This window comes from Mus pahari, chromosome 19, assembly GCF_900095145.1.
Source record: "Mus pahari chromosome 19, PAHARI_EIJ_v1.1, whole genome shotgun sequence".
Lineage (NCBI taxonomy): Eukaryota > Metazoa > Chordata > Mammalia > Rodentia > Muridae > Mus > Mus pahari.
Genome location: NC_034608.1, coordinates 79624048 through 79640309, shown reverse-complemented (window position 1 = coordinate 79640309; position 16262 = coordinate 79624048). Strand labels below are relative to the sequence as shown.

Here is a 16262-nt window from a genome sequence, read left to right as displayed (position 1 = left end):
TTCTTCAGGGTATCTTGAAATGCGTGTTGAAAGGAAGCTTTTATTTCACCATAGAAAGGTCTTTTAACCATACTGTTAGAGTATAGGCAACTGTGAAGGCCAAGTGGGAGATAATGTAGATTTTTGGCATGCGTTTAGCATTTGGAGGTCACAGGGCTAACAGGCCCTGTCAGAGTTCTTAGCCTTCCCCACACATAGTTCTTCATGCTTTATAAAAACATTATCATGCCATTATTATGTTAGAAACCTTTCTGAGCCTCTACAGGTGTGGAAGCCATGGTTTAGGGGATTAATCACCCCACATCATACAAGCCAGCACATGGTAGAGCTGAGATTCAAACTTGGTGTGCCTTAGTGCAAAGCCCAGGCCACAGCCTTCTATGTCTAGCTCACACTGTGAGCAGGAGGTGGGCTTGCAGTAAAAAACTGTTTTGTACTGGATCCATCCTTTATAAGCTTTTAAATCATTAATTATGTTATAAAGTCATGTCATGTTGCTCCCTGACCCCCCCCCCAAAAAAAAAAAAAAAAAAGCAGAATCAAGGAGAGGATTTGAGTGTTTTAAGAATTACCAATTTTACCAGTTTCCTGGGAAGGTCTTGAGATATAAAATCAATCATTTTGTTCCCAAATAAATTACTTATATAGAATTTAGATCTATTGTAAACCTTTGCTTTTGTTTCATTGTAATGAACTAATTTTTTTTAATGCTGCCCACGTGTTTATATTGGACTGTATTTAAGACTTTTTGTTTAGTTTTCAGTTTTCTCCCATTGTAATGTTCTAATGTTTTGCATACTACATTCAAGGAAGTGGATTTACACTACCACGTGCTTTGTGTGACCCGAGGTTTTATACATTTAAATATAGAATGCGCTGTGCTACTACATAGCTGTTTAGTGTGCACCATTTGAAGCCCAATGAGTATACATGAAACAGCCTTGGCATTGATTCTTGCCCAGAAGAGATGCCATTGGTTTCCTTCCTTTTGGGTTAATTAAGAGATGTTCCCTGTTGGTTGTGTGGCGATGGAATGATTAATGACCTCTCTCTCTGGCTCTCCAACAGAACAGCATTTTGCAGATGTCGTACTCAGTGAAGAGTTTCTTAACCTTGGCATCGAGCAGGTGTGCAGTTTAATCTCAAGTGATAAACTCACCATTTCCTCAGAGGAGAAGGCAAGTGACATCTTTTCTCCTTCTCTTTGCCTCTTTTCCTTTCTTCTTCTCTTCCCTCCACCATCTTCTCTCCACTTCCTTCTGTGGTGCTGGGCAGTTTCCTGTCTTCCTTTTTCTTTGGGGGTGGTCTGTGTGTGTGTGTGTCAGGGAACGTGTGTAGAACAGAAGACATGGTGTTGTCTGTGTTGAGTTAGAGTCTCTCACTAGCCTGGAATTCTCCAGTAGGCTGGGCTAGCCAGCCAAGGATCTCTCTCTGCCGAGATAACAATGATGCACCACCATGTCTATTTTAACCTGGGTTCTAAGGATCCAAGTCCAGTTCTAATGCTCGCAAAGACATGACTGATATATTTCCCCAGCCCAGTGTTTCCTTACTTTATTTCATGTTTTTCATAAGTTGTGCTCCTGTGTGAGTAGAAGCCTTGGGGGCCTAGAAGAAATGGACTTGACCTCTACAGCAAAAGCTTGCACACATCAAGGGATTTGAACCAAGAACCTTTGGGAAACTGGGTTCTTTCTACAGCTAGATGTCTATAAGTATTTGAAACAAACACAAATAACAAAAACTCATTAGTTTTGCTGTCTTGTGAGTTGAAAGACCTTTCTTGAAATTTTTAAAAAAAAATTTTTTTGTTTATGTATATGTGTATCTATGTGAGTGAATGCTGTGTGTGTGTGTGTGTGTGTGTGTGTGTGTGTGTGTGTGTGTGTGTGTACAGAAGGAGACCAGAAGTGGGAGTTGGATCTCCTGGAGCTGGAGTTATAGGCAGTTAGTTGTCCACCCAGTTGGGTGCTAGGAACTGGTCTCAGATCCTCTGGGACAGAAAGTGCTCTTGACTGCAGAGGTATTTCTCCAGTCCCTAAGAGAACTCCCTCACTGCATTGTGTTCAGTAGTTCTAGATTGAAAACCTTTGAATGGTATCATCCTTTTAAGTTGCTTTTTGAACCGTTTATGTCACCCTACAGTCAGCTAGCCAGCCTCCCTCCCTTTCCTCCCTCCCCTCCCTCCCTCCCTCTTCCCCTCCCTCCCTCCCTCCCTCCCATCATGCACTTGCTTTGTTTGACACCACATTCCTGAACCTTTCATATGGCTAGAGACACAAGCTTCTCCCAAACTCTTTTCTCTGGGCAGTTTGTGGTTCTTGGGAATTGGGAGACAAATGCTTACAGAGCTAGGCATGATGCTGCATAACTCTATTCCCAGCCTTTGGGAGCAGAGGCAGGGGGATCTTTGTGGGTTCAAAGCTCTGCATGGGTGCTGGCGGAGTGTTTTGTTTTAGGGTCAGGGGTGGTACTTCAGCTTGATTTACATGTAGGATCCACACCTTTAAAACTGAGCTAGAGTTCATTGGAGAAATGGAAATGGATTGGGATGGGGAAAGCACTTCAGGTCTCCTGAAGAGACAACACAGATGTAAAGGCAGATGTGAGAGTGCAGTTGCTCAGGAATGGCTGGGGTAGAATATGTCGGTGAGAGTATTGGGAGAGAACACCATGACAGTCTCCAGCTGGGTGAAACCCCACGACCTTTCTTATGCTGTTGAAGAGCTGCTTCCAGGCTTTAGTGAGGAGATGGGTACCATTAGAGAAAGATCGTGAGGACTGCTTGGTTTTGTACTGATACCTAACGAGCCACACTGGAATGTAATGGCATGCTCAAAACCAAATGCTTTTAGCATGTGTACAATCAGTAGTCGAACTCCATGGAAGATGTAGCGGGGCAGCCTGTTTCTGTGTCATAGCATTCAAGGCTTCAGTCAGACCAGTCCAGGTAACAGTGTCTAACCTGATTCTATTGCAGCCGAGATGCAGGGCTTCCCTTCATGGAGTGTCCTGTGAGCCTGGGATGTCTAGAGTAACTCCTTCCTAGACATGTCAGGCTGGGGGCTCTGTCTCCACATCTGTCTGTCCTCTTCTTCTTTTGTTACTTGCTAGAGGTTTTCATGGTGTGGTCATCATTGCAGGTAACCATACGTCTTATGTGGTGTATATGGCAATTCAAGGGGCCAAGGTGAAAGTTGCGTGCCTCTCTGATCCTCCCACCTTCTGAAGTCACAGAGTGGCTTTTTCTGTACACATTCTGTTGTTTGCATGGGGACAGTTTAGATTGATTGTGGAACGCTACAGGACAGGACTTACTGAGGGAGCAGCGTTAGAGCTAGCTTTCATGGTGATGGTGAGCGGGAGCCCTCCTGTGGCACGAAGGCCAAAGAGGAAAAGATGAGATTATAGCCACGAGCAGGAGAACCTGATGTAGGGCCATGGAAGCAGGGCTGTGGAGCTGACAGAACAGAGCTTCGGTGAATAGAATTGACAGACTGCCAGCTCCTCCTTTTTGTTGGCACCTGGCGTACAGAAGAATTTCATAAGTCCTGGTTGACAGGATAAATTAAAGGTGATAATTAGAATGCACACTATTTTTAGTTTCCTGCTGTATCAAAATAACCTGTTTTTGTTTCCAGTAACCCATTTGCATATTTCCATACATATCCTCAACCTTTGAAAGACTATCAGGAAGTGTATCCATCGATCTGGGAGGAGGTTATGCTGAAAGACACTGCCTCTTTCTTAGCGTATTAGTTCTCTCAGAGGAATATGTTGTGTAGTGATCCTCTTTCTTTCTGTTAAGTTTGTAAAGATGTTCAAAATACAACATTTAAATGTGTTCTGTTGGGATAAAAGAATGTTAACCCATTTTGTAGACCATTGATTTATAAGTGTATGATGCAAACTTTGTTAATAAAACTAAAGAGAATTTCAAAGATGAGTTATTTATAAGGGTGCATTTATTTGTTAGTTCTGTGTTGCAGTGACCACAACACTTGACAGAAACAACATAAAGGAGAAAAGATTTGTTCTGAATAGTGGTTTCAGCGCGCTCAGGCTCCCATAACTGGAGAACATGGTGGAGCAACAATTTTCTGTCATGGGGGTTAGGAAGCGGAGAAAAGGAGATCTCTCCTTCCTGCAGCTGGGTCCCCAGTTGATAATTTTGGATGGGTGGTTCCCCCTATACCTAGGTTGGGTTTTTTTGTTTGTTTGTTTGTTTGTTTTGTTTTGTCTGTTTGTGAAAAAAACCTTAGGCACACCCAGGAAAGATTCTAAAACCAGCCACATAAACGGTGATTAATCAGTACACGATGCGGTGGTTTGAATAAGTATGGCCCCCATAGATAGACCCACGTATTTGAATACTTGCTCCCCAGTTGGTGGAAATGTCTGGGGACGATTAGGCGATATGGCCTTGTTGGAGGAGGTGTGTCCCTAGAGGTGGGCTCTGAGGATTCAAGAGCCATTCCCAGTTAGTCCTCTCCGCCTCTTACTTGGGGATGGAGATGGGATCTCTTGGCCAACAACTGCTCCAGCGCCATTCTTCCCTGCCTGACTCCAGCGATGCACCCTGACATCACATCTTGAACTCTAACACTGAGCCTCAAACTAAATACTTCCTTTTATACATTGGCTGTGGCGTTTTGTCATGGCAGTAGAAAAGAAACTAAGACACATTGTTTGGGGTGTCCCCGAGGGTCATAAGTCTGTAATGAGAACTAAGTACACAGCGAAGGAACTTGTGGAAACCATTTATCACTGCTACCATCTAAGTTCAGTAAGAGTTATGATGACCTTAGTGATGCTTAGGAAACACAAAATGAAAAGTGGTTATTGAGCAAGCCAAGGTACTTACTTAATGGAATCCTTACAAACATCACATATCAAAAGAAAGAGAAGAGAATGGAGTAAATAACCTTTGTGTGTTGCAAGTCAAGACTTACAAAGGTTTGCTCCATAGAGTTTAGTGTTAGCAGTGCTGTATGTATGATGTGTTCTATCAGATTGTGGATGTATGCAAGTAGACCTACAGAACCCATCTGTCTGGCATAGGGCTCATGTTTCTTTCTCCTTTTAAGGTGTTTGAAGCAGTCATTGCCTGGGTGAACCACGATAAGGACGTAAGGCAGGAGTTCATGGCTCGGCTCATGGAGCACGTCCGATTACCTCTGCTTCCTCGGGAGTACTTGGTGCAGGTGAGTGTGCAGACACGTCATAGGGATGTTTGAGGCATCTGCTTGCTGGCCTGCCAGCACGTACAGGCCCATCTCACGGGGGGGGGGGGAGCTGCAGGATACCCATCTCTGGATGTAGGAACGAGGACAGTTAAGGTGCCTGGCACCGCGGCAGCTGCCCCAGCCCCCTGAGCCCATCTCCTGTCCTAGAAGTTGGCTTCTACCCGCATTCTGATTCAGCAAAGTACTAGAGCTTCCTGAGGTAGAAGCTGTGCCCCTCTGAGTGTGTGTGTAAATAAGTGTGCCTGAGTTTACCTCGCACTAACGTCTTCCTTTCTTCCTTCCTGTTACACAACAGGAATGGACTTGAGATCTGACCCAATTGCTATTTAGTTCTACCTCATAATTTCACATGGACATATATGGTTTCTTTATTTCTAAGGTGAAGAAAAGCAAGGTATTTGAAGTAAACAGAAATGAATGATTCTTAGTCATCCTTAGAGTATTTTAAATTTACTCTTTGTTGTTTATTAACAATCTTTCAGGAACATCTCAGCATTCGTTTCTAAAATTTAAACCATTTATAAGGAGATATTTTTGATTAGCAGATTAGGTTTCAGCATTTTAAGGTTTATGGGAACCTCATTATTTAGCATGGTCTGTGTGGTCTTCTGAATATTACAGTATTTAAAAAGGAAAAAAAAGGAGGAAAAAAGAAAGGAGGAACAACAATATGAATTAACCAGTACCCCCAGAGCTGTGTCTCTAGTTGCATATGTAGTAGAGGATGGCCTAGTCGGCCATCAGTGGGAGGAGAGGCCCTTGGTATTGTGAAGATCATATGCCCCAGTGCAGGGGAATGCCAGGGCCAGGAAGCAGGAGTGGGTGGGTTGGGGAGCAGGGCAGGGGGGAGGGCATAAGGGGCTTTGGGGATAGCATTTAAGATGTGAATGAAGAAAATATTGAATAAAAAATTTCAAAAAAGAAAAGAAAAAGAACAGAAGGCTCAGTACCAAGGTCAAACATTGCCAGGAAAAAAAGAAAAAAAATTTACATAGGTATAATGTTTTAAAGTGTTTTGGGCCTCTTTTCATTTGCCCTTCTGTGTTGGAAGAGAGTATCATGAACTCATAGCCTTGCCTAGTTCATCACCGAGCTCATCAACCTAGTTAAAGACCCTGTTATCAGCACTTCGGAATAGCCCAGATCATTGTCCCTACGTCTTCATAATCACTTAGGTGTGTGGGGACATCGTGGGGGAGAGAAGTCCAAGGTCAAGTCCCCAAATCCCCATGCCCCGCCATCCCTCCAAGTTTCCCTTTTTGTTTATCTTTCCTTCCTTGTCAACTGTTTCGAGTCTTTGAATGTATGGGATGGATGGGTGCGACTGTTGCCCACAGAGGTCATTTTTCTCTCCCTGAGAGTGAAGCTCATCACTTTCATTGCTGGTTTTCTCTGTAGCCAAATGCGTGAGCAGGAATCTGTACGCATGGGACAGTTACTGCTTATTTCTTCTCCCAGTTTCCAGAGCTGTCTTCTACGCTAGATGTTACCCCTCACAGGGCTTGTCTGCTCTCTTCCCACAGAGGGTTGAAGAGGAAGCATTGGTGAAGAACAGCAGTGCATGCAAAGATTACCTCATTGAAGCCATGAAGTACCACTTGCTGCCAACAGAGCAGCGCATGTTAATGAAGAGCGTGCGGACCCGGCTGAGGACACCCATGAACCTTCCCAAAGTAGGACCTATTGTTCCCAGTTGTGCTTGCCCCATCTGAAGGCCCACAGTGAGCTGTTTCTGTATTTGATCATCTGAATTTCCATGCGTCTTGTTGCAGTTTTTCTACAAGGGAAATGTGCCTAAGAATGCACCATAGACTATGTGATCTAGTCTCCATTGGCAACATGTTAAGGATAGTGCCCAAGAATGCATCAGAGAATATGATTTAATTTCTGTTGCCTTCATGTTAAGATGTGGATTGTTCAGTTTATTTAACCTTTTATAAAACATTTTCCAGTTGTTTTTAAGATTTATTATTTTATTTGTGTGGTATATACGCACACATGGAGGTCAGAAGGTGGTATTGGATTCCTTGTAGTTGCACGTGTTTGTGAGCCACCCAGTGTGGGTGCTGGGATCTGAATTGTGTACCTTTGAAAGAGCAGTAAGCGCTCTTAATCGCTGAGCTATCTTTTCAGCCTAATTTATTTAAATGTGTGATATATATGTGTGTGTATGTATATATACACATATATATATATATATGTATATATATATATATACACATATGTGTGTGTGTGTGTGTGTGTGTGTGTGTGTGTGTGTGTGTATGTATCTCATAGTCATGATATCTTTATCATAATCTCCTAGGGTCAAATAGAATAAAGCATAGTTGTAATGCTGAGGAAATTACCATAATTATATTCATAATCATAATACATTCCCACTGTAAGTGGGTTTCTTATGTTGCTGATTGCACTCATTAATCGCACATTGACTTTTTAGTCTCACACATGACTTTTGTATTCTAGGTAAACTATGGGGAGATTCTGTGAGGCACCTTTATGTTTACATATCATAACAAGAAGCTATATGCTTTTTAGTTTGTTTATTTTTTGGATTTATTTATTTTATTTATATGAGTACACTGTAGTTGTCTTTAGACACACCAGAATCGGGCATGGGATTCCATTACAGATGGTTGTGAGCCACCGTGTAGTTTTTGCGAATGGAACTCAGGACCTCTGGAAGAGCAGACAGTGCTCTTAACCGCTGAGCCATCTCTCCCGCCCTTTAGGTTTATTTTTTTATTTGTATTTATGTCTCTGTGTACATATGCATGTGCATACAGGTACACAGGCAATCCAGAGGAGAGCATTGGATTCTCTGGAACTGGGGTCACAGGCACTTGTGAGCCACCCAGCCTGGGTGCAGGAACTGAACTAGAGCCGCGCATACTCATAGTCGCTGAGCCATCTCTTCAGCCCGAGTGCATGTTCTTCTGCTGTGCTCTGTCACCCCTCCCTTTTGGTAAATAAATACTGATGTACTTCTGAGTGAAGGACATCTAAGCAACCTGCATTTAGGATAAATTTACTTCTCTTTCTGCCTCTTGGTGTCCCCCAGTGTTACTGTTGACAGCAGTCTATGATATGACAGCCCCTTTGCTGATTGCAACACTCATGTTTCTCAGTGTCTTTTGCACTCTCCTTGCTCCCATGCCTCCCGTGCATCCTTCCTGCTTGTACACATTTCTGTCCCACTTTGTCTTCTTGGAGAAGTAAGACGGGTATGTTTCCCTGCCCTCTGTAGTGACATGCTTTCTCCTCTGTTCTCATTTCAGTGTGGAAATCATGATTTTCAGTTTGAGAATTACGAAATCGATCAATTGGCATGCCAGCTGAGGATATTAGAACCTTCTGGGGCTGGATAGATGGCTCAGTGGTCAGACTGTACAGTGCCCTTGCAGAGGACCTGAGTTTGGTTCCTAGTACTCCCGTCCTTTGGCTTCTGCAGGCAGTGTACTCAGTGTGCACAACCCCACACTTAAACACACACATATGCACAGCATTAAAGTTAAAAACACAGTCTTTAAGGTAACTACCTTCTGTTCTGGGGTTCGATGTGTGAATTGATCTTCATTAGCTACATCATTGAGGACCCTTTCCACACTGTAATTGTCGCTGTCAGACCAAGCTCTGAGGTGTGAACCCAGATCTGTATGTACGGGGCTGAAATTGATGTGCTGTGCAAGACTGGTTTTACAGTCTTTCTCCCATTGTCCTCACTGTTTATTTGACCTTTTCATAATAGGGTGCAATGATTTTCTTTAATCCTTCATATTTATTTGAAGTCAGAGCTAGAGGAATAGCCTGAAATATTCACATCATTGGTCTATGCTAAGCCTTAACGTATCTAAGGGTTTCGGTTTTACCCAATAACTAACATGCGCTACGTTTTTCTGAGACTTGTGGTTTGCTGTGAATCACACTCTATGTGCACACCTTCCTGTAGTTTTAGGTACAGGTAGGCGATCACGCTGCCGGAGCCACAAACTACACACGTGTGAGTGTCTTCACATTGGGTGTGTTTTGAGTTTCTCTTTTCAGTACTCATTTCCCTTGTCATGGTCCCATCTTCCCCTCAAAGCACAAGACCTCATAAACTGTGACATCATCCTGACGTCACCATTTTTAATCCCCCATTGCCAGAAAGTGCCCAGGCGTACGTATGGTAAAAGACAAACACTCGAGTTTCTTAGTCCCGTCCAAGGTCTTTGCTCCAGCTTCTTAGGAAGCTTTCTCTGAATTGTGGCCACTCTCCCTTTTCTGGTCTCCAATAGCAGTTACTGTCATGTGAATGTAATTGCATATTGGTCTTGAATCCCATCCTGGCAGTTAGCTCCCTGGTGAGGTTTATAAGCTCTCGGTGGGCAGGAACCATGCGTGTCTGTGTAGCCTCTAGCATACTTTGAGGCAGACGATGGTCATGTGGTCGTTGTGAGCTCGATGTCTCTGTTGAGTTCTGATGGTGGCTTATTTGTGGAGCATCAGGAGGGTTTGTGGTTCTGTATGCTCATCTACTCCAGGTACCCTTAAACCGATTTCTCCACCCACGAATCCTTTACTGTCCTCTTCCCCGCCGCCTGGTAACACACTTGATGTCTGTCTCCTACACCCTGGCAGTCTTGCCTCTGATCACTGCAGAACCAGGATCGGTTTTACAGCAAGCCCCGTGACATGACGCTCTGCAGCCCTGCCAGTGCTGGCTCCCTACTGTTTTGCCTTAAATACTGCTTTTGCTTGAGTGGCCAGAAGCCTCTTTACACTTCTGAAAGCCGTATTTTTAAACCAAATGTGCTAGATGGCAGAGTTGCCTTTGTAACACGTGCCCCTTGCTGGCATCACTGACGCGTTGGTTAAGTAGGCATTTCCTTCCAGCTTTCGGTGCGTGCGGTGCCCAGCACCCTGGTCTGCGTCTCTGTCAGTCTCTTGAGTAGGTGATATCATTGGTTCAAGCACTTCATTTGTTCCCTTTTAGTTGATGGTGGTGGTCGGGGGCCAGGCACCAAAGGCTATCCGAAGCGTGGAATGCTACGACTTCAAAGAGGAACGGTGGCACCAGGTGGCGGAGCTGCCTTCCAGGAGGTGCAGGGCAGGTGAGCATGGGGTTTGAGAGCCATCTCTCTGTTGCTGGGTCTTTAGGAGCTCTCAAGTCTTATTTCAGGCGTTAGGAAAAAAAAAAAAATGCCTGTTAGAAAGCCAGGCATGGTAGTCTGCTTTTTATGCCAGCTCTCCAGAGGTGGAGGCAGGAGGATGAGGAGCTGAAGGTCATCCTTAGGTACATAGTGAGGGGAAGGCCAGCCTGGACTATGTGAGAGAACCTGGTTTAGAGGAAAACAAAACAAAACAAAACAGAAAGAGAAGGATGGTGTTTAGAAGCCTAACTGAATCTATTCTGTGGAAAAGATAGCAGCTCTTTTTATTTTTATTTTATTTTATTTTACTTTTTTGAAGACAGGATCTCTGTGTGTCTGTAGCCCAGGCTGGCCTTGAATTTCCTCTTCTCTGTTCCTGCTCTGCCTCTGCCTGCCCAGCGCTAGGATTACCTGTCTTGGTTATGCCTGGCTGTTGCCCTGTCCTCACCTTCAGACGTTGATCTCATGGTGTAGGATAAACCCGCAGAGCTGGCGATTTGCTGCCTGATTTCCTAGTTACCTTAATGATGTATCTGGAGAGAGAACTCTTTGACATTGGGCCTTTAGTTCTAGGAAGTGTCGAGGTAAGCTAGAAGCAGCAGTTGTTCTGTTCCGATGTTTGTTTCACAGGCGTGTTGAAGCAGAGTTCTTCACTGGCGCTGAACTATGAACCTGTTGTTCGCCTCTCCCCTTATAAAAGGAGCTCTAAGTGTAGTGTAGTGTCTCTCCAAGGGTTGCACCCCAGCAGCACATCCTGGGGGTCTGCCAGTATCCCCGGAGTCCCTTCATTCTGTAAGAGTGAAAGGCTAGGCGTGTAGGCCTTTTTATAAAGCACCTGCCTAGCATTGATGAGGGGCAGGATTCAATCTCTAGAAAAGTGTGCATGCACACACACATATACAGTCTCTCTCACACAAACATATCCTCTCAGATACACTCCCCCCCCACATATACTCTCAGACACACTTACACATGTACAGAGTCTCATACACACAACACACCCACATACACATACACTCTCACATACACACTCTCCCCTCTCCCCCCTCCCCTCTCCCCTCTCCCCTCTCCCCTCTCTCCTCTCTGGCTTCCTTCCCCTCCCTCTGCACTGCTATTTTTTTTGTCATACTAGTTTTGTTTTTGAGTTGCAAGGTCAGGTGAACACCTTACCACTGAAAACGACTCCACTAGTTTTCAACTGGCCCTCAAACTTATTAATCACATCTTAAAGAATCTGTGTTGCAGTGGATTCCTAGTACGCACCCCATGGTGCACCTCTGATTTTATGTTTCTTACCAATGAAGAGAAATTTTCAAGACTGATTCAGTATTTTAAACTCTTGTGTTCCAACAGACACTGTAGGCTTTCTTGAGTGCAGCCTGCTTTGAGATCGGGGTATCTGTTGGATGGCATACTCACCCTGAATTGGTTACTTCCTTCGCAGGGATGGTCTATATGGCTGGCCTTGTCTTTGCTGTTGGTGGCTTCAACGGCTCGCTAAGAGTTCGCACTGTAGATTCCTATGACCCTGTGAAAGACCAGTGGACCAGCGTGGCGAACATGCGAGACCGAAGAAGCACGCTTGGAGCAGCGGTGCTGAATGGGTTGTTGTATGCCGTGGGGGGCTTTGACGGCAGCACAGGTAATTTCCTCTTTCCTACATGGCTGTGATCTGTGAGTGATGTGGTAGCCACATGTATGGTACAAATTATAGGAGCATCAGCACAGACTTCAGTGCAGTTATTTTAGAGAAGTTTTAAAATGACACCAGAAATTCCTTTTCTTTAAAGTCCAGTGAGGTGAAATTTGGGGACAGGAGGATTGTAAGTTTGAGGGTAGCATTGGCTGGAGGGTGAGGACTTGTCTCAAAGCCTTAAATTCAAATTTTTCTTTAAGAGATGTGAGTAGAGGCTGGATAGATGTGGCTAAGAGTGTTTGCTGCTCTTTCTTTGAAAGCACCAGAGTTTGATTTCCAGCATCCAGGCAGAGCAGCTCACAGTCCACTCAGACTCCAGCCCTGGGGTTCCCAGCACCCTCCTCTGGCCTGAAGAGGCACTGGACAAATGGATGCGCACACATATAAATAACTTCTGTAGAGTCATAGAAACACCTAAATAACTATTTTAAAAAGATGTGACAGTGCAGATTATATACACTTTGGTTCTGATGTATTAATAGCCATCACTCTTCCATGATAAGAATCTTATAAATGACAACAGCCTGAGTAGAAGCTTCTAGCAGAAAGGTACTCCTACCATGTAATCAGCATGTTCCCTCAATGTTCTTCTAGTAGAGAAGCCATTCCTATCTGTACTTGGCACATTCTCTCATAGTCTTCTTTTAGTTTTAGCCCAGTATAAACTGCCTGACGTTATTTCCCCTAGTGATATTTATATAAAAGAACAACGGTATCTTTTTGGAAGAGGAAATGAAGGGTATTATCTTCTGTCACAGGTCTATCGTCTGTGGAAGCATACAACATAAAATCTAATGAGTGGTTTCATGTCGCCCCAATGAACACCAGGAGGAGCAGTGTGGGTGTTGGCGTCGTTGGAGGTAGGTCTGGCAGTTCCAACAGGTGAACACTCGCAGGTGCTTTGGGCTGCTGGGCTCCAGAGAGTGGTTCATCTGGAGATCTGGGCACCGGTTTATGAATGGATAGAGGAAAAACAATGGTTACATATTTTAATTGTTCTCTTTTTTAATGAGCTTATTTATAGAAATTGAACTGTATAAGCAAGCCCTTTCTACCTATGTTCTCCCCACCCCAACCCCCTTTTCTCTTCCTGCCTCTCTGTGTATGACTTTTTTCTTAAACCTTACTGGGAATTGAACTCAGACACTAGACAAGCGGTACCCAACCTTTCAACTGTTCTTACAGCAATTGTTGGGAAAACAATTCAGGCCATTACATGAGAGCTCTTTAACACATAGGAGGCAGTGAGTGTCTTTAGTTTCTATCTTTTTGCTCACAGCTGAAGGAAAAGTATGTGCTATTCCTTCAGTGTTTTGTTGTTGTTTTTTTTTTTTTCTCTCAAATTCTAGCTTAGGCAAACTTATGTTTTTCCATTTCTTCCTCACTGGTGGTAAAATTCTGTATGCCTTTTTTTTTTTTTTTTAAGACAGAGTCTCACTATGTAGCCCTGGCTGACTGCCCTGGAATTCACTATGTAAACAAGGCTACACTCAAACTCAAAGTCCCCCCTGCCTTCTACCTCCAGAGTGGCAGGGTTAAAGGTGTGTGCCACCAGATCTAGCTTTCTGTATGCTTTGAAAAGTAGTTTTTGAGGGACTAGAGAGATGTCTTAGCAGTTAGCACCATATGCTGCTCTTCCAGAGGCCCTGAGTTCGATTCCCAGCGTCTACAGTAGGCTACTCACAACTGCTTAGAGCTGTAGCTATAGGGACCTCCAATGCCTCCGGCTTCTGTGCGCATCCCCATTCACAAATATATATTAATAAAAATACATCTCTTTTTTTAAAAAAAGTGGTTTTCATAAAACATAATTGAAATGTCATAAAAACTTCTGTTTGACTCAAACAATTCCATATGTATCTATCGCCATAAGTCATTAAAGAACATTTTTTGTTACCCAGTAAAACCATTCCTGCTTCCCTAGCTGTCCCCTATCCTCCCCAGTCCCCTGTAACTGCCACTTCCTGTCACCATGTATATTCTTCTCTTCTAGACATTTTATGTAAATTAAATCATATCGCGTGCTTATGACTCTGGCTTGACTCATTTAGCATGCTGATTTTAATGTCATTCCTGGAGTATATTACTACTTCGTCCATGATGTCGTGTTAGTGCACCATAGCTTTTTCTCGTCAGATATTTCAATGCATTCTGTATTACATTTGGTACTGACACTTTTTTTTTAAACATATATGGGTGTTTTGCCTTCGTGTTTGTTTTCTATTCCATGTGCATATATGTGCCCATGGATGCCAGAAGAGGGCGTCACATCCCCTAGAACTGAAGTCGGATATGGTTGTGAGCTGCCCTGTGGATGCTAGGAATTAAACAATGGGTCCTTTAGAAGAGCAGGCAGTGCTCTAACTGTTGGGCCATCTGTCTAGCCTCTCGGCTGCTGGCCCTTGGTTTAACTCCCTTCCCCAACTGGTATTTCTGTTTTCTGACACGTTGTTCATGAATCAGCTAGTGTTATCTAAAGTCGCGAGTATACTGTCCCTGCTGTCGGTCAGATCATTGATGGAGGTATAAGAAATGTGACATGCATATCCCCTGTTCCATGCACTCTTTGTAATAGGATGTGATCATCCCACCTGCTCGCACTTGTCAAGACTAACACATGTCATGAAAATTAGAAATACTTTAAGGGGAAGCACCGTTACCACAGAGCCGCATATACTAATATCTTATGACGGGGAAAATAGGTTGTTTATTTGGCTTTCTTTGTGGTTCCATGTCCAGGTTTGCTCTATGCCGTGGGGGGTTACGATGGAGCTTCGCGCCAGTGTCTTAGCACAGTAGAATGCTATAATGCTACTGCAAACGAGTGGACTTACATAGCAGAAATGAGCACCAGACGGAGCGGAGCAGGTAACTGGAAGCCCCAGCCAGCATCCGAGGTGGACTGACTGATGGACACCTGCATATGGGGCTTGAAAATGTGTGCTGCTTCTCCTGGTTCTATTAACTGGACTAAGTGTCAGTGAGAAGTTAGTGCTTTTCTATGTTTTTACAGGGTTTGCTCCACTGCTTTCCTTATTTAATGTTCTCTTATCATTCATTCAGTGAGACAGATTTCTCATGGCCCTTCCTTTCCCATTGGATGCCTTCACAGACTGAATGCTTCGGAGAATGTTGTTTGTGAAAGGAGTTTGTTAAAGCTTGGTGCCGGCTGCTTCTCCTTGACTCTCTTCTCCTGTTAGGATAGCTTCTTACCCAGGCCCAGCCAGGCCATTCCCATCCATTTCTGCAGTGCTGAGCCTCCCTGTCAGCGCCATTGAGTGAGCCTTAGGACTTGAGGTTTGCATCCCAAGGCATCTGCATCAGCTGCCTGCACCGAAAGTTTCTTGCCTACCTTGCTCTACTATAATTCGCTTGGTTGTGTTTTCTAGGTGTTGGTGTGTTAAACAACTTATTATATGCTGTAGGAGGTCATGATGGTCCTTTAGTACGAAAAAGTGTTGAAGTATATGACCCCACCACAAACGCCTGGAGACAGGTTGCAGATATGAACATGTGCAGAAGAAATGCAGGTATCTATTAAGCCCTAGATTATGCTGTCCAAGCTGCATTTAGCGGGTGTTTTCCTAGTTTGTGTATTCCCTTGGTGTTTTGTTTTGTTTTTTGTTTTTGTTATTTATCTCATTTCTTGATAGACTTTGAGCACTTCTGGTGCCAAACTTATTTAAGAAGCCCTTAAGTAAACACAGAGGGCTGGAGCACAGCTCACAGTGAGCACTTGCCTCACATGCAGGAGACCTGGCTTTGATCCCCAGCCCCACCAACATGATTTTTTATGAATTTAACAAACTGGATATGATGGCTTATGCCTGCAATCCTAGCATTTGGGGTGCTGAGGCAGGAAGATTTTAATGGGTTTGAAGCCACATAGAGGGTTCCAAGACAGTCTGGGCTATAGAATAAGACCTTTATCTCAAGACAAACACATCTAAGAGTCTATTGCTAGAATGCTTGTCTAGCATTTGTGAGACCCAGGGTTCAATCAGTAGGGCCATATAAGTCAGGCATGTAAATGCTTTTTTAAAATCTAAGTGTTCTATTTATGGAAGTGGAAGCAGGAGGATCAGACGTTCAAGGTCAGCCGGGCGTGGTGGCGCATGCACTTGGGAGGCAGAGGCAGGCGGATTTCTGAGTTCGAGGCCAGCCTGGTCTACAAAGTGAGTTCTAGGA

At 44.0% G+C, this 16262-nt stretch overlaps 1 protein-coding gene across 1 annotated transcript in view; it reads left to right on the top strand.

Moving 5' to 3' along the window:
- Klhl2 (kelch like family member 2) overlaps positions 1–16262 on the top strand; it is a 107980-nt gene that overhangs the window by 82741 nt on the left and 8977 nt on the right. The window contains exons 6-13 of the mRNA XM_021219112.1: positions 1069–1178; positions 5088–5204; positions 6770–6919; positions 10222–10339; positions 11823–12020; positions 12833–12934; positions 14814–14942; positions 15464–15604. Coding sequence (XP_021074771.1) covers positions 1069–1178; positions 5088–5204; positions 6770–6919; positions 10222–10339; positions 11823–12020; positions 12833–12934; positions 14814–14942; positions 15464–15604 — 1065 coding nt within the window. The remainder of the gene's footprint in view (positions 1–1068; positions 1179–5087; positions 5205–6769; positions 6920–10221; positions 10340–11822; positions 12021–12832; positions 12935–14813; positions 14943–15463; positions 15605–16262) is intronic.